The 17,128-nt window shown below is 54.8% G+C and overlaps 6 protein-coding genes across 6 annotated transcripts; 2 read left to right on the forward strand and 4 right to left on the reverse strand.

The window, feature by feature from the left end:
* Positions 1 to 274: 274 nt before the first annotated feature.
* Positions 275 to 1,520, reverse strand: SCP_0101540 (predicted protein; the record flags this gene model as incomplete). The annotated part of the gene is made up of 3 exons (XM_027752393.1): positions 275 to 281; positions 344 to 371; positions 416 to 1,520. The coding sequence occupies 3 exons, from the start codon at positions 1,518 to 1,520 to the stop codon at positions 275 to 277; spliced, it is 1,140 nt and encodes a 379-aa protein (XP_027608194.1).
* A 1,094-nt stretch (positions 1,521 to 2,614) lies between these two features.
* SCP_0101550 (hypothetical protein) lies at positions 2,615 to 3,415 on the reverse strand (the record flags this gene model as incomplete). The annotated part of the gene is made up of 1 exon (XM_027752394.1): positions 2,615 to 3,415. One exon carries the CDS (start codon positions 3,413 to 3,415, stop codon positions 2,615 to 2,617), a length of 801 nt encoding a protein of 266 aa, XP_027608195.1.
* A 1,871-nt stretch (positions 3,416 to 5,286) lies between these two features.
* Positions 5,287 to 8,007, forward strand: SCP_0101560 (hypothetical protein; the record flags this gene model as incomplete). The annotated part of the gene is made up of 10 exons (XM_027752395.1): positions 5,287 to 5,646; positions 5,699 to 5,722; positions 5,812 to 5,829; positions 5,890 to 6,564; positions 6,645 to 6,828; positions 6,889 to 6,977; positions 7,028 to 7,066; positions 7,126 to 7,517; positions 7,578 to 7,825; positions 7,886 to 8,007. The coding sequence occupies 10 exons, from the start codon at positions 5,287 to 5,289 to the stop codon at positions 8,005 to 8,007; spliced, it is 2,151 nt and encodes a 716-aa protein (XP_027608196.1).
* A 782-nt stretch (positions 8,008 to 8,789) lies between these two features.
* SCP_0101570 (tetraspanin Tsp2) lies at positions 8,790 to 10,323 on the forward strand (the record flags this gene model as incomplete). Its single annotated transcript, XM_027752396.1, has 5 exons — positions 8,790 to 8,858; positions 8,937 to 8,956; positions 9,041 to 9,458; positions 9,514 to 10,148; positions 10,206 to 10,323. The coding sequence occupies 5 exons, from the start codon at positions 8,790 to 8,792 to the stop codon at positions 10,321 to 10,323; spliced, it is 1,260 nt and encodes a 419-aa protein (XP_027608197.1).
* Positions 10,324 to 10,659: 336 nt separating this feature from the next.
* On the reverse strand, positions 10,660 to 12,755 carry SCP_0101580 (cofactor-independent phosphoglycerate mutase; the record flags this gene model as incomplete). The annotated part of the gene is made up of 10 exons (XM_027752397.1): positions 10,660 to 10,697; positions 10,747 to 10,765; positions 10,824 to 11,126; positions 11,203 to 11,417; positions 11,481 to 11,607; positions 11,670 to 11,779; positions 11,835 to 12,225; positions 12,291 to 12,444; positions 12,498 to 12,671; positions 12,724 to 12,755. The coding sequence occupies 10 exons, from the start codon at positions 12,753 to 12,755 to the stop codon at positions 10,660 to 10,662; spliced, it is 1,563 nt and encodes a 520-aa protein (XP_027608198.1).
* A 410-nt stretch (positions 12,756 to 13,165) lies between these two features.
* SCP_0101590 (hypothetical protein) lies at positions 13,166 to 17,013 on the reverse strand (the record flags this gene model as incomplete). Its single annotated transcript, XM_027752398.1, has 13 exons — positions 13,166 to 13,215; positions 13,277 to 13,454; positions 13,514 to 13,642; positions 13,705 to 14,604; positions 14,663 to 14,674; positions 14,729 to 14,917; positions 14,973 to 14,983; positions 15,051 to 15,189; positions 15,240 to 15,511; positions 15,566 to 15,757; positions 15,820 to 16,698; positions 16,752 to 16,911; positions 16,969 to 17,013. 13 exons carry the CDS (start codon positions 17,011 to 17,013, stop codon positions 13,166 to 13,168), a joined length of 3,156 nt encoding a protein of 1,051 aa, XP_027608199.1.
* Positions 17,014 to 17,128: the final 115 nt, after the last annotated feature.

Here is a 17,128-nt window from a genome sequence, read left to right on the forward strand (position 1 = left end):
AGCAGGCGGACTCTCCCTTGTCGCGTTTCAGATTTGGTTGGCTTTTCTTTTTTTTGTGATTGTACCACTACTGTAGTACCCCGTGTGCGTAACTTATAGTTAAAGGCGCACTTTGCTTCGGCAACTCACACAGAACGATCTGTATGACTTTAAACTCGCGACGCAAGCTTACCTGCTGAACATAAGTAGTGAGTACAGTCTCATATTCTTTCTGCGGGCACACGCATGCTGGGACGTGAGGGCACATCCAACCAAATTGGTTAGGAATCTGGCTTCAACACCTGAGACCCGAGGATGAGATCAATGCAGTGTTCGAGGTATATGACAGCTCGTGGATACACACCGAGTGATCACGACTTCGTCAGTATCTTCTGCCAAACCCGAGCAATCATGGCTGAGAGCCGCAAGCTTTTACCTTCAGTTCGGGCCTGTGTAAAAGAATGTCCATCTTCTCTCAGACTTATCCAACTCTTATCTCGCTCTTTCCAACACCCAGGTCCTTCTTCGATCCGATCCAACCAATCGGCCTTCGCATCCTCCCAAAGATAGTCTCGTTGCGTTGAGATACACACAACGTGTGCTGGTGCCGCTCTGGCTAATGCCTTGAAGTACTGTTGGATCTCCTGCTCCTCCAACCCTCTCGGAAGCCGTGCCGTCGATGGTGGTGGCATCTGGATGACGAATACTTGGATAGAATCGGGGAGAATACGCGGCCACGTCACTGCTACGTTTGTGTTCTCCCGGAAAGAGATAGGTGTTCCTCCTGGATCAAGAAGATTGACTCCAGGATCGACAAAACCAATATCGAGACATTCGGCGAACGCTATGCGTGCAGTCTGCAGACACATGAAGTCCAACATGGTCAATCGCAGGTGCGTGATGCAAGATGATAGGGACTGGATAATGTGATGGAGATCGCGGCTCTGAACTGCGTCACGGAAGTAGAAGAAGCAGGCGAGGTGTAGACGGCGCAACTTTGGACGAGCGGTAGGGGGTAAGATAGCTGCTTTCTTTGAGGACTGAGGGGATGTATTGATCCACCATGATATGATTTGGGGTGTGCCAAGGATCCAAATCGTGAGCTCGACCAAGTAGGGGAATGCAATCGTCAGGAGTAGGGGTATGCATGCTGCGCCGAGAAAATGCGATTTCGATGTCACGTAAAGAGACAGTGTTTGCAGCGTTGGTGCTGTGTATCGCAAGATAATGTCCAGCAAGTCATACCACTCTTTGTCAGGATTCTCCCGAGGCATGTTATATTGATCATTTGACATGAGCAGTGGGGACTGCGTGGACAGAAAGAGATGGTAGACAGGATGATATCCTGGAGTCTGTTTGAGAAGTTTAACGAAATGCCGGGCCTGCTGTAATCCCAACAGGGAGAGTGACTGCCACCTGAAGGGTTCAGACACCCGACGAACGTGGCGGGAAACCAGAGACAGCGAACGTCCGGTTGTACCATCATCTGTACAGGCAAGGGAAAAGATGACGGAGTGTATCTCGACAGGACACGTATCCATTTTCACAGAGGTGGCGTGCACAGGACAGCTCAGATCGTCCGCTAAGTAGCGCTGAGTTCACTTCCACGGTTGCCCCAGAATTCCTGGAGAAGTTATTCATCGAGATGTAGGTTGGGAACAAGCAGAGAATGCGTATTGTAACACTCACGATCGACGACGGAACACCAATTGTGCGCATATAACGATGACCGCTCAGAAAGGGTAGCAAAAGGTACCTCGATGTCGATGATAAGCGATGCCACGGGAGCGTCAGACTACGGATATTTTGAGGCATGAAGATTGAAGGTTGAAATTAGGTTATACCTGCCTGGGAAGACTACCGGGAGCGGCACTGAATGGTCATTACGAGCCTGCGAGCACCAAGCTAATACCTGGCGACAAGCCTTACTTCAATACTTGTGGTATCTATCCCTTTACAGTTGGTGTACGCTGATACCGATAACTCATGAACGACATGAGTACGTCGTGCGCGACACGCTGCGCCTTCGAGCCTTACGTGCACTGAATACGCATCATACAGTATGAAGACCGCAGGCCATTTGAGGGCAGAGGGAAACACCAGTGTGACTTGGAACCCAAAGGTATGTATCGAAATAGGTAAAGGAGGTAGAGAAAGACTTGAACAGGCATCAGCTATGCACATAATCAGCATAATGAGGCCACATTCCTATGACATACCAATTACCTGGAGTACTGAGAGGAGGTCCGAGGTGGCAGCACGTAGCCGTGGCCCATAGGGGGCTCCGTATGTTACAAGAATCTATACACCAGTGGAAACTTGGTCATCGGGAGCGCCGATTCGCATTGTACCGGCTTATAAGAATGTTCGTGCCACCCCATGTCGCGTCTGGAATCCATCGAAGCCTCTCTATCTTCCCAACATCCCGAATTCCCTACCATGCGGTCCAACCAGTCTGCTTTGGCAGCCCAAAACTGTAACACTCCTTTGGAATGTATACAAAACGGTGGGAGCTTCACGCGTTAGCGCAGTGAGGTTACGCTGGATTCTGTGCTCTCGTATAACAGGAATGCTTTCTGGCAGATGAATGCCTGTGGTCGACGGCGGTAGTTGAATGACGAACAGTTCGACGTATTCAGGGGCGATCTGTGGCCATGTATTGCCAAAAGAGCTCGGGAAACGGCAAAAAGGCGGGACTTCGCCTGAAGGGGCGCTGAGGAAGTCGCGGTGCATACATCTCGCAGCGTGGTATGCGCCAACTGCACGTTACCTGCTCAAGTGCAGACAGGCGCAGGTGCGTAAGGTTGGGTGCGATTATCTGGACGATGTCGCGGATCCCCTCCGTGTCACACTCTTCGCTGAAGAGGCAGGCGATGTGCAGACGACGTATGGTCGTACGCGCGGTCGTCTGCAAGACCCCAGAGGGCGACTTCCTGCCATAGAGACCGTACGCATCGTCCAATATTGACTTGATACGGTTGGGCATACTATGGACCCGGATTGACAGCTCGGTCAGTATGTGGAAGGGGACCTTGAGGAGCCTATATATGCACTCGGCGCCGAAGTAGGGCGAGTCGAAGGACGCGAAAGTGAGCGTGATCAGTGTCAGCGCTGCGAAGTGCAGGATGGTATCTTGCAACTCGCTCCATTGTTGGCAGACCTCTGGTTCCTCCCACCAGGCGTCTGCTGTCTGGCACGAGCATCGTGTGGAGAGGAAAAGGTGAGAGATGCGAGGCTGTATCGCGGTCTTGTGCAGCACGTCGACGAACTGGCGGGCCTGCCTTTTCCCGGAAATCGACGGTGAATACCATTTGAATGATGCGGACACCTGCCGGACGTATCGAGAGACGAGGGAAAGCGATCGTCCGGTGGCGCCGCTGTCTGTGCAGGCAAAGGAGAAGACGTAGGTGTGAATTTCCGGTGAGCATGTGTCCATGGTGGGCAAATGGTCACGGCACTATCGAGTCAGTACGAGAGTTCAACTGAAAATGATAGCAGACTACAACAAGGAAATTTGACGGCCACGAATAAGTGTTGGGCATTAAGCCTTTTGAGAGTACTTGAACTTGCGCAGCTGTCACGACATCATGACCTCGCAGCCAGGCGGTGCGACTAAGGCACCTTAGCTAGAATTGAAATGTCAAGCGTCTACATTGCCGCCAGAGCCCTGTACCACATCGAAGAGCAGCCTTCACAAGAAGCCTGAGTCGACAAAGTTCGAAAGTGAATAACCAAAGCAGCAAGTGATAGATGCAAGATATTTGCCGACTGCTAGAGCAAGAATGTCGGCAAGGACCCAAGCCAAGTCGTCGGCAATGAGCCCGTTCGCAGTTGTAAACCCGTGTCGTAAACGACTCAGCTACCGAGCGACGCTGAGCGCGCCGAGAGCGCCACCGTAGGTTCCATGAGTTATCAATCAAGTTTCGACTGAGAAGCAGTATAACCGAACACCGACCATACGTGTTGCAACATCACCTTGAGAAAAAAAAAAATCGAGTTCTAAGCATATCAGTTGAGTACAAGTCTCTGAACCGCATCGCAAGCCACTTACATCGGCTGCACAACATGATCTGACAAGAGATGTAGGTGCCTTCCAGCCATCCTCGGGCGTCCAGTTGTGTGCCATTGTGCCCGCTATAATTGAAGTTGCCGCAACGGATCCGCTCGGCACCTGATCGAGCCCAATTAAAAAACTTCCTGGTCGACTCGCACTCCATACTCACAGCAACGAGGCCAAACTCGGTGTCCGTATGGAGAACAGTCACGATGCCCGAGCCCAAGGAGGCTTAGTTGAAGAAACAGGTTAATCAGCATTAATCGGGGGTGAATGGCTGTAAGTATTCATAAGCTATTCGGGATGTACCAGGACCCTGTCTGAACCAAGTAGGGTAAGTATTATGGAACTAGTCGTCGTACTTCAAGAACACACCATGTATTCTGCCTGAAGGTAGGGACTCGATAAAGGCAATGGCGAGATACCCTGAGGCACCCGGGATCGATGATAGATAACCAAGGACGCAGAATGGAACATAGTGCACAGTTCGGTATTTTCCGAGATAAGTTTCCTAGCCAGGGACATCGGCACCTGAAAACACCCTGCCAAAATCCAATTGTCACGCAGAAGGCTGGTTGCATGCACTTGACGTCAGCGGATATTCGATGCTGAACAGACCGAGCCAGAGGTGCCGCGAGTTGGTGCAACAGTGGGGTGGGCGACACCTAAAGGTACTCACCTACTCGGACATGTTCCGAAGCATGTGCCGTGTACGATGGACAGGCATGGATCACATCATAGTGTTGTCGCAATAATTATCTGAGGGCGGGATGGCGGAGAGATTGTGAAGGAACAGGAATACTCGAGGCCGCCGGTAGGTCAGAGCTCAGCCACTTATTAGGAGAGGTTGGGAGGAAAATGCAAAGATCAGACCGTTCATCTCACACAGAGCATAATACATACGCACTGGTTGCAGAGGCCATAGGCTATCCGGGAGAAATGGTTATTTGACTTGGCTCTTCTGAACGCTGCAACGGTTCTTTACATTTTTCAGCTAGAGTTGCATTCGACATAATCCACCCTTGAAAGAAAGCATGAATTCCATCAGTAAAAATATGTTTAACGAACCCCTGTTTCGTTTTCTGCTCAGTAGTGTTTGCGCATCCGAACTCGAACTTGACGTCGTTGCGATGGATAGACTCAGACTGGGAGCTAGGTTCAAGTGGTCACAGGTACGCGGGTGTCACAAGTGACAGCACGCGACGAATTGTCACAGCTCCAGTCGTCTACTATACGAGTCTCCACCACCCTCCATGAATCTCACCGCCAAGTCCGACGACAACCCCCGCCCCTTCAAGCGGCAAAAACTCGTTTCCTCGTCACCATTGACTTCGAGTCCAGCGCCTGCGTCCGTCTCACTCGCGCCACTTCCTCCTGCCGTCCTCCTCGTCTCCCTGCCAGCGCTGCTAGCGCATCCTCCCAACCACCGCTTTTATGTTCACTCTCTGTGTTTGTCGCTTGACGCACTTAGGAAGTGTCTGGGCCTCCACGCGTTGCCGCCTGACATCGAGTGTCGCGCATGGACCGGTCTTGCGGAGATTGGTATGAAGGTCATTGGTGGAGGGTTCAGCCAGGACAAAAATTACCCGTGGGCGAAAGGTATAGAGTCAGAGGTATGTTTATATGCATATTCGACTAAAAATTACTCACAACAACTGCGTCCAGGTGGAGAAAGCTATCAGTAAAGGTGTAAGTACCTTGATCGAGTAGCCCTGTCTAGACGGGAGATCAGACCCAAGTGTCAGGATAGCATATACTGACCATCTCTACCCGTACAGTCAATTATAGCCCAGAAGGTAAGTTTCTGGTACCTCATCGTTCTATTTAGTTCTACATACTCACCTCTCCCTATCTAGCATCCTTCCCTTCGCGCATACATGCTACATCTTTCACTCCTTCAAGTCGAGCTTTCCCAGTGGCAACACAAGACCAAATTCGCACGTACACAGATCCGCAATATCCTCGCCTCCTTCCTACCCACCGACCCGCTCTATCTCGTCTACAGCGCCTACCTTGCCTCGATCACTCTCTTCACCACGCCCTCCGCACCCACCGGCACCCATAGCCCCGTAGCTGCTCACCTCTTCCCAGGCACGCTTACCCAGAACGCGCAGGATGTTCACGCCGCACTCGCCGCCGTACGGGATCTGGAGGCGCTCGCGGGGACCCATGGCCACAAGCCCGTCGCTCTACTAGCACACGTCCTACGGCTGCGCATCCTCATTGCTGCAGAGCACTGGGAAGATATCCCTGACGCGCTCGAGCGCTGTGAAGCCGTACTCGGACTTTCGTACAGTCCTGCTGCGACACCACGCTCGCGCAAGTCGTCCGAGGAGCCGCAGAAGCCCGAGGCAACGTTCATCGCTTTCGAAGACCCATTTGAGGCCGCGATGGTTGTGCATATACTCATGGTGGCGGTGGTGTTTTTCACGCATGTGGGTAATGCGGCAGAGGCGTCGCCGAGGCTCTCACATCTGCATGCACTGCTCGACTCGGGGGCGCTGGATAAGTTTCCAGACGGTACGGTGGAGGTGAGTATATTTATTTCCTCGCATTCTGTGCTGTGCGCATGGAGCTGACGGGAGCTCCATTTTTGCGCTCGCTCCGGTAGATCGTCCTCCCGAACGGCCCCCCACTCACGATCTCCACGACACACCCACGCGTACTATTTCTCCTCGCTTTCCTGGTAAGCAGCACCGCGAAGCGCGATGCAGTCGGGCGGAAGCCCAAGCGCAAGGTATTCGCCATAGAAGGTTTAGCAGCCTGGGAGAACAATCTCACCCAGGAGATACTGTGTGCGTGTGTTCTAAATCGCAGTAAATAAATTAAGGGACTAAGGAAGTTCGTGCGGGCAGTTACTCCTTGGGCTGGAATGGGCGACGTGGAGGAAGTAGAACAGCACCTCGCGAGAATCAAGGCTGACCTTCTGTGCGAACTGATAGCGGTGCGTTCTTCCATCCTCGTATATGCGCATTCTAGACGGTTCTCCTGCAGGTATCCATCATGCGCAGCGAGTTCGACACGGCAGAACAGGTCTGCAGCCCTGTATCCCTCAGTTCGGTAGTAAACTCAGACTCACATGATTTATGCAGAACCTTGACGCGCTCATCGCCCACACGCGCACATACGAGCTCTTCCCGCGGTACGCGGCACGCATCGCGCTGCACCATGCTCACCTCGCACACGCGCTCGGGCAAAGCTCCCGCGCGCTCCAGTGTTACCGTGCGGCCGTCCACCATGCAGAGCGCGGTAGCTTCGTGGAGATCGCGGCGCGCGCAGGAGAGGTCGCGCTACAGATCGGGCTGCGGCGCGGGATGAGGACAGCTAGCGATGAATTGGAAGATGGCGACGAAGACGGAGATACCATGCTCGAGCGGAAGATGGGAATGGATGTCGCGCGAGCGTGCCGCGGGATGGGGGGTGCTCTGGAGGCTGTTGGGCGGATTCTCGAGGCGTGTCTCACTTCGGAGATTCTCAGAGCCAAGTATGTCCCTTCCCACGAATTAACATTAGTGTGCGAGAGCTCACATCGTGCATTTCTCAGACAACATTTGAAGCAGGCGCTCAGCGTCGTGACGAAGGCGCAGGATAACCATTTACGCGCTCTCGTACTCGCGCTTATCGCGTCGCACTACCTGCACACCGCAGGGGACCACGCATTGCAGATGCTGCAGACGTGCGAGCAGCTCGTGGCCGGACTGGGCGCTCCGCCGACGAAGCCAGTGAAGGGCCAGCCTGCCGTTGCTGTGGGGAACGCCCCACTGGGCCTGTGGGTCGGTCAGCGGTTCTTGGGTACGTGGAGGAGCCACTTGAGTTCACTCGGCGCCAATGCTGAAGATTCTTTTGTTGTAGAACTGTTCAAGCGCGCAGGGAAGGAAGCGCGTGTGCAGAAGCAGCAGGAGACCAACGTGCAGCTCGCTAAGGCGGTGGAGGAGCTCGCGCGATGCGCTATGGCTTCGCAGAATTGTACGTGATAGCATTGGTCTGCCCTCTTCCCTATTTTCCACCACGAGCTGCTGGCCTCCCACCAAGCTCATAGTATTTAGATTCTTGCTCCATTCTTGGGACGGTCGATTTCCTTTCTTATTGTGGCAATGTCTTTCTGCTCGAACTTCGCAGGCTCGGTGATATACCCTGGACATGATAATAGATATTGTAGCTATAGTCGCGAATCCAAAGAGTTATCCGATTGAACAAAAGGCGTCATATTTGATTGATTCATATTCGTGTAAGTAATTTCTGGCCGCAGTGGAGTCGACTTGAACCTCCGAAAGAAAGAGACCAAAGAAATTCCTTGCAGTACCCAATTTCCCTCCGATGCTTCTTGTCTCGTTGCACTGCTCGCCCTCCCTTGCGCCACCTGTTTTCTGTTCCTGCTGTACCCATTTTGAGGTCAGTAGCTGTACTTTGCTTGTGCTGGCTACTTGTTGGCATCTATGCCACCGCCAAGGCGCTTGGCGAGCGCCTAACTTGCCTTGAGGGTGAAAGTAATTTCGATCGCGCTGCATCCAAAGTCTGTACCGTGCTGCAAATGATGGTTGGAGCGTATGTTTCATGGGTGCATGAAGCGGGAAAATTTAGGGACCAGCGAAGAGTCGGGCGTCGGTTGCGTGACCCCGGGCCAGACATTGGCACTAACGAGTCGGGATCAGAGCGATCAACCCAAGAGAGAGCGCCCTACTTCAGAACACCGCCAGCAGGGTGCTCCACGTCGTCCGACTAGTAGAAGTGTTGAAACCAAGGCATAACTTGGAAGATGTGGTCGACAAGGTACGAACGGGCGCGGGCTACGTCGCCAACGCTTCCAGAGGTGCGGCTGACAGCGGTGCGTTGGCTGCTCTGTCTTCATCACCGTTGTACTGACGGTCAGTTTCGCTATTGATATTCACTTGCGTACATGTAGGCTGAGGAGGACTTCGATAGGTGAGAGACACTCTGTTTATCTTTCCCTGCTGGCGAGCGGCAGGTTGCATGCTGTGCAAGCGGGACGCTGATACCGGTGGGCAGCTACGCTCGGACCCTCTCCGCCAACTCGCACAATTCTCCGCTCTTATCCTCCGCCGTCCCCTACAGCCCGTCAACGATGAACTTCCCCGAGGGACGCATCCCCACGCTACGTGACTCCTCATCATTCATCTCCAACGACGATAGCGCCCACTCCCTTAGCATCAACTACGTCCCTTCCAGGTTCTCCTCTGCTGTGCTCTCAGGTGGCCCTAAGCGTAGGAAGAACTGGAAAGTTGGTGTTGAGGATGTGCACCTCCCCAAGCTCGGTGGCGGGCGCGAGGCTTTCCGCAGCAATGAGCCCCGCATGGCCGCCGAGGGCGAAGATGACGACGATGTTGTACCTCTCCCCGGCGGTCGCACACGTCCACGCATGCGCTGGAACAGGTTCAAATGGATCCTTTTCATCTCCAACACCATCGTGCGTGCCCACCTACATGAGCCTCATGTTCGTCAAGCGCTAAATCTTTGAGCAGTTCACTGTGTACGCGTTCGCGGGGCTGATCTCTTGCCTATTCATCTGGTTTAACGGCTGGGATAAGACCGATATCATCCGCGTGGGCAACACCACCGAGCTGATCATCTCCACTGTCGCTGCCGCCGTCGGCGTGTTTACCGCCGTTGTCGGCTGGTCTGGTATAGTGCTCAATAACCGCTCCTTCCTTGCAGTCTACTCCGTCCTCCTCTGGGTCGTCTTCGCCCTCCTCGTCACCCCGGGTTACATCACCTACAAGCAGCGTACCTTCAATCTCCAGGCCAAACTTAACGCCCAGTGGTCGCGCGACCTCGGAATGGACGGCCGCCTCCGCATCCAGAACCAGCTCGGTTGCTGCGGGTTCTTTTCCCCCTTCGTAGAGGCGACGGTCAGCCAGACGTGTTACGCCCGCTCCATTCTCCCTGGCTGCAAGTCGCCGTATCTAAATTACGAGCGCACCATCCTGAAGCGCTGGTACGAGGCTGTCTTCATCCTTGTCCCCTTCCAGATCCTGGTGATGGTCGTCGCGCTCCTCTGCTCGAACCACATCACGTACCGGTTTGGTAAGGGCATGATGCCCAAGGCGTATCGCCTCGACATGAACAGCATGGCCGTCATCATGGAAAACTATGCCAAGTGCGTGAGCCCGCTGACCCGCTCCGGCGCTGATGATCTGATGTCTTCTCCCCGCAGCCAATTGGCAGAGCAATACGGTGGCGACACGGCGTCCGAGTTGATCAACCGCTCGGGTTCAAGCCTCAAGCTTGATGTCCCGTCCTCCTCTACTTCCTCGTTCTACGGCGGCAAGTAAGGTCTCTTGTACCTGTGCATTCGTCTCCTAGATCCGCTTTCGACTCCCTCGTTTTATCATTACCATCTGCATATACATTTACCCCGCAATGGACCATCGCATTGAATATGCATTCTCAGGGCACGCGCTTGGCGATCCGTACTATATAGCTCGACGAGTAATTCTCCTGCATCCGACGTGCATGCCTTGTTGTGATTTGACAATGTGCAAGACTCCCGGTCAAGCTCAAACGCGTCCCGACGGAGTACAGATTACAAATTCTATTGGATAAGTACAATGCGTCTAAACGGAGCATACATTTCTACTGTACAGTTCGCGTAAGTTTATTCTTCTCATCTAAGACGCCTTCGCAAGTAGGGAACGGCCGGTCATTTCTACAGACAAATGTCAGTACTGACTATGCAGCGCGATGACGGCAGTTACCTTCTGGCTGGGGTAGTCCCTACGAAAACGTGGAGCAGTATCAGCATCAACCAGCGTGCACGCGCAGGCACACGTACCATAACAGCAAGCACGGTCGGCGCGACGTCGCACAGCGCACCCTCTTCTTCCTCACCATCCTTCTTATCCTCTGCGAACTTCAGCTCCTTGGGGCCGGTCATGATGAAGGGCACGGCGTTCGTCGTGTGCGCGGTGTGCGGCGCGCCCGTCTCCGGGTTGATCATCTGCTCCGCGTTCCCGTGGTCCGCGGTCACGAGCAGAACGTACCCCGCCGCCTCGCAGGCCTTATATACCGTCGCGACTGCCTTGTCTGTGAAGCCGATTGCCTCGACCGCGGCGTCGTAAACGCCTGTGTGCCCAACCTGTAGGAATATCCCGAACAAGGTTAGAGTAGACCAGCATCCGGCAGTTAGCGTAGTGCAAAGGGAGGACGCTGACCATGTCCGGCGGCGCGAAGTTGCACATGACGAACTCATGCTTGCCCTGCTTGACGAGCTCCGCGACCTTGTCCGCGACGCCCTGCACGCTCATCTTTGGTTGCTTGTCATACGTCGCGACCTTGGGCGACGGGATCATGTGCCGCTCTTCTGCCGTGAACTGCTTCTCGACGCCGCCGTTGAAGAAAAACGTGACGTGCGCATACTTCTCCGTCTCTGTACCGGAAAAAAGGCGTTGTTAGTGTGATATAACCAAAGGGAAGAGGGAGTAACACGTACCGGCTACGTGCGCCTGCTTGATGCCCTGCTTGGAGAGCCACTCGGCGAGCACGTTCGTCATGGCCTGCGGCGGGAAGGCGACTGGGAAGGGGAAGTCGGCGTTGTACCTCGACATCGTAGATATGTGCTGCGTATGAGGCATGAATAAACACAGGAAGGTCAATATATGCGCCGAAAACATGCACGCACGAGATCCTTGGGCACGTCTACCTCCATGGGCTTGTCAGGGAGGCCAAGAACCGTGGCGATCTCGCGCATACGGTCAGACCGGTAGTTGAAGAAGAACAGGGTATCGCCATCTGCAGCATTCATGAGACAAGGCAAATTCGTATGATTGGAGGGACATCAACATACCTTTAATGCGGCCCTCGTCGCCATTGACGATAATAGGCTTCAAGAACTCGTCCGTCTCGTCCTTCGCATAGCGCTCCTCGATGGCCTTGACGGCATCCTCACCCTTCCCGCCCACACCCTTCACAAGCCCGTCTACGGCGATCTTGATTCGCTCCCAGCGCTTGTCGCGGTCCATCGCGTAGTACCGCCCGACGACGGTCGCGATCTCGCCGTACTTCTCCTTCTCGATGAACTCGAGCAGTTCCTTGGCGTAGCCCGCCGCGGAGCGCGGTGCGGTGTCGCGACCATCACCGAAAAAGTGGATGTATGCGTGCGGAACGCCCTGCTCTTTCGCGGTCTCGAGGAGCGCATATAGGTGGCGAATGTGCGAGTGAACACCCCCGTCAGAAACCTAGCAATGGCAGATCGAATTCCATCAATATGCTGGGGCGCTGCAGCGAAAGACGCGGGACTCACCAATCCGAGGAGGTGCAGACGGCCATTGCCCTCTTTCGCGTGTTTACAGCTCGCGACAATGGTCTCGTTCTTGTGGAACTGCCGCTTCTTGATGGACACATCGATCCTGACGATGTCCTGCCATACAATACGGCCCGCGCCGATGTTCAGGTGTCTGGGTAGCGCGCGTAAGACGGCTACGACTGTGCAGAGTGGACGAGCACTTACCCGACTTCCGAGTTGCCCATGAGCCCGTCGTTGAGCCCGACGGAGATCCCGTGGGCGTGCAACGTGCGGTAGTTGTGCTCCTTGGCGAGGGCGTCCATGTTGGGCGTGTCCCCGGCGGAGATGGCATCGCCCTTCATGTTCTTCTCGGGGGCGATACCCCAGCCGTCGTGCACACTATCTTGAGGGGGTGAGCGACGATTCCACCAGCTGAGAGACAACAGCTCACATCAGACAGACTTTGTTCTTGACCTCAACCATGGCGCAGGTGGTAAAAAGATTGTGGGACCTGGTGGGAGGGAGGGAGGGCGTTTTGTCGTCGACCGTGAAGCTAGTAGATGCCTGGAGACATCTCGCCGTCTCTGAATGTATCTAATCGATCGCCCTAGAACATCTCCCATCTGCTTGCCGCAGTATCACCGTCAGGTAGATTATTACCTCAAAGTTCGAGAATCCAGACTTTTTGAGTGTGGATACGAATACAGACATGATTAATACTATAGGTCAGTACACTGCGATAAAATATGTGAGGATGTGATGCAACGGTAAAGGATATGTCGGGAGATGCGAATAACAAAGCAGATATGTGACGGAGATGTGGCATATAACACGCGGTCTATATCCAAGCAGAGAAAGCTAGATGAAAAAGATGCGCATATATATTGCAGCATTCAGCGGTGTGGCAGACTACGTCCGAATTTCTTCAGTGCAGCGTCAAGATCTGCAACAGTCCGAACAATGTCACGGTGCCGCCCATATCAAGGAAGGAGCGAACTACGCACCGTCCATTTTCAATGGCTTAGGCAAGAAGTGGTCCATCCCCGCCTGCCGGCACTGGACTTCACCGTCAGGCGTCACGTTCGCCGTGAGCGCAATAATCGGCACGCGTCCAGGGAGCACCCCCTCCGCTTCCAGGTCACGAATACGACGGGTGGCCGCGAAGCCATCAAGCACTGGCATCTGGCCATCCAGATAGAATAAACCACGTGTAAGTGGGAGGCGAAACGAGGACGACTCACCTGGCAGTCCATGAGACAGCAGAAGAAGAGTGTCCGCCTAGCAGCCTCAATCGCCTGCTTGCCGTCATTGGCTGCGACCACTTCGTACCCTAACCTTTCCAGCACACGGCGTCCGAGCTTCTGGTTGATCTGGACCGTCATGGGATAAGTGCACGATTGCTTCCCCGAAAAGAGTAAGCAGCCAAGCCCACCACGTTGTCTTCAACCAGAAGGATCTTCTCCTTCTCGCTCATCTCTACAACCAGCTCGTCCAGCGGCACATCCCCGCCCCGTTCTCTAAACTTCTCCTTCGACCGCGCCTCCGCCACAAGGTGGTCCACCGGTATCGCAAAGCGGACCTTCTGCGCGTCCTGCAGCACATGCGTACCCATGTGCGCCTGCGGATTAGCCATCATCCCTAACACCGTGTGCATGACCAGCGGGCGCTTCACGAGCACGACGTTGCGCGCCTCGGACAGCTCAGGCTCGAGAGCGCTGAGCTCGTGCGAGTCCGTGTACAGCACATACACGGGGAACGTCCTCGCCATCACGGTGTGCATCAGCTCCCGGAGCACCGGCGATCCTGCGGCACTCTCTAAATCCGTCCACACCGCGTCCACGTCCCGCACCAGCTCCTGCACCGACGTCTCCTCGACGCCCGCGGTGACCACGAACCCATGCTGCATCCACAGATGAACGAGCAGGTCCTGCGTGCGCCCGTCATGGTTGACAACCCTCAGCCGTCTGGGCAGCGCGGCGGGGAGCTCCGCTGCACCAGAGGGTGGAGACTCGGAATGCGTCGGCGTGTGCGGCGTGATGGGCAGTTTCACGATGAACGTCGTCCCTTCGCCCTCCGTGGACTCTACGTCGATGGATCCGTTCATACGCTGCACAAGGTGCTTGACTATATTCAGCCCCAGACCCGTGCCCTGTCTCGGCCGTGTGAGTGAGGTATCTGCCTGAGTGAACGGCTGGAAGAGCTCTGCTCGGAAACTTTTGGGTATACCACAGCCCGTGTCGCTCACGTGGATAAGGAGCTGATCGGGCACACCCATGGACACTGCAACACAGATGTATCCCTGATCACAGAACTTCTGAGCATTTGAGAGGAGCTGGGAAGAGGATGTTTAAGGGCCAACATTTGGGGATTTGAGAACAGTAGATACTTACATTCATGAACACCTGTTACAGGGTTTTGGTCAACACAAGTGCGGACAATACAGAATGCAAACATACGCGGAAAGTGTATGTCTCATCTAGGTAGATAGCCTTTGGGACGTCGCTCGAGACAGACATGATGACATCTACGCCCTGTTCACCGAGCTGGATTCCCTTCGCATTGGTGATTTTCGCCAGGTCCTCTACCATTTTCCGAATATACATTAGGACCGGTCGGGCAGATAGCTCGGAATTTTCGCGATCCAACTAGCAGGGAAAATGTCTGAAAATTTCATGATATCAGCTGATGAACGATGCGTACCTTGCTGAAGTCTCGGAGGGACGGTATTTCAAGCACGGATTAGGATTTGGCTTAGCGGACAACTCCTGCGTAGCTTACCAAGAACATTCCCAGCAACAACGTTAATCGCATGGCAAGCCTGCTGTACACTCGAGACATACAGCGTCTGTTCATCCGTAAGGTCTGTACGGGCTAACAGCTCACAGTAGCCATTGACGGTATGGAGCGGCGTCCGAATCTCCGCAAAAGTGTCAGCGGACGCAAACTTCGTACGCGAGCAGGACAAACCTCATGGCTTGCAACCGAGATGAACTGCTGCCTGAGGTCGATTGCCTGCTCTGCAGCCTCCTTCTCCGCCATGATGCGCCAGAGGCGACGCTTCGTAAGGATCATCTCCGCCATGCGATTTCGCGCTGTGATGGCGCTGTGTGCGAGCACCACGTTTGACACGACGCACACGAACACCGCCACGCAGATGATCGTCACTGGAAGGTAGGTGGGGTAGCCTGCGTTTTCCGGGGCGGGCGGCATGTACGTGTAGAATGTCACGGCGGCCATGCCTGCAGTGCATGATAAGCTCATCGTATGACACGAACACGACAATATATATGCACCTGTATAGTGCATAGAACAAACGCCAAGGGAAGCGAGGGTGCTGAATGCCACTTGGCGGCCGAAGTGCACCTCCATGTGCTCCATGGTCGTGCACGCCACCAAGCAGGCTATAAAGGCAACGATATACGACAGAACGACGATCCCCAGATCCCACGATATCCGTCCGCCGGGGATGTCCATCGCCCACATACCTAGCGCCTCATAGAGTCAGTATGCAAACACCGCGAGCTCAGCAAGCCAAGCGAGCACGTACCGCAATAGTGCATGAGCACAAGGGCCATGCTCCATATCACAGCACGTAGGAACAGAAGCACGGTCATCGTGGCATAGTAACGCATAATCCAGTATTTCCAGCCAAACGTGGGTAGTGGCTGCTCGCGAGCGCGAGCTTTGATGCGCATCCGGGTCTCGCGGCTCAACCCTACATGCATCGATTCGGCCCATGACGTAGATGTGAGTGTCGTGCCTGACGAGTCGCTTCCGGAGCCGGTGCCTGAGCGCATGCGCCGCGCGCGCCCGGAAGAGGACGAGCTGGACAGCGTCGAACCGGTGGTGCTCGCTGAGTTGGAGTCCTCCGAGACTGGGCCCAGGGGTGGGAGCGAGCGCTGCCGCACGGGTGGCGGGGTGCGGACGGTCCTGCTGTGACCGATGGCATATAGAGAGACCCTACGCGTGCGGCCGCGCGTGGGATGCACCGGTGGCAGCTGTTCGGCGGGCGACGTGCGCGTGTGATCTCGTGGAGGGTCCAAGACAGCCTCATTCTCGTCGTCAGCCTCGTCGCACGCGTCATCGACAGTGGGTTCTGCCGCTGCGGTAGACTCAACATCGTCTGGCCTCTCGATCGACGCGCCGCTCCGCCGTTCCTCCTCGTGGGGTTCCGTCCCGGACAATGCTTGGTAGCCCGAGTCTGGGTCTACCCTGTTACTAAACGTGAGCGAAGAGATGGCACGTGCCTGTAATGACTGAAGAATAGCCAGAATGCGGGAGAGGGGCACGGACTTCTCGACAATCTCGTTAGTATATGCGCTGAAGAGTGCAGCAAAAGTGAACACAACAGCGACCACGGCGGAAAGAATAGTAAGCTTGAGGTCGAAGGCAACGCGCACATCGAGACCGCACGCAAGCATACCAACTGGGGAACATGTGGTGAGTGCATAGCACGCACAAAACACCGACAGCGCGCACCAAAATGCATGGACCAGATGGCGCAGAGACCAAAGGCAAGGCTGGCAAGGAGGGTCCACATGGAACGGACGACGAGCCTTTTGGTGTACTTGGCGTGAATGACGATCTGGGTGCTCGTGTATGCACCCAGCCAGGAGATGCAGTACGAGAGGGCGACCAGCTGGGGGATTTAGCTGAGCATTGTTGGCGACAGCAACGACAACGGAAGGATGCGTACCTCCGGAGCCCACTTCGGGATCAGCTGCCTCTCTGGGTGCTCCATTGGAGGAAGGGCGTTGGTCGCCGTGGCTGTCAACGAGGACGAGAACGACTCGTCTAGCCCTCTCGTGAACTCAGCTCACTATGACCTCAGCTTAGTCATCACAGACCGAGCGTGT

Source organism: Sparassis crispa, assembly GCF_003851025.1.
Source record: "Sparassis crispa DNA, contig_000000F, whole genome shotgun sequence".
Taxonomy (NCBI): domain Eukaryota; kingdom Fungi; phylum Basidiomycota; class Agaricomycetes; order Polyporales; family Sparassidaceae; genus Sparassis; species Sparassis crispa.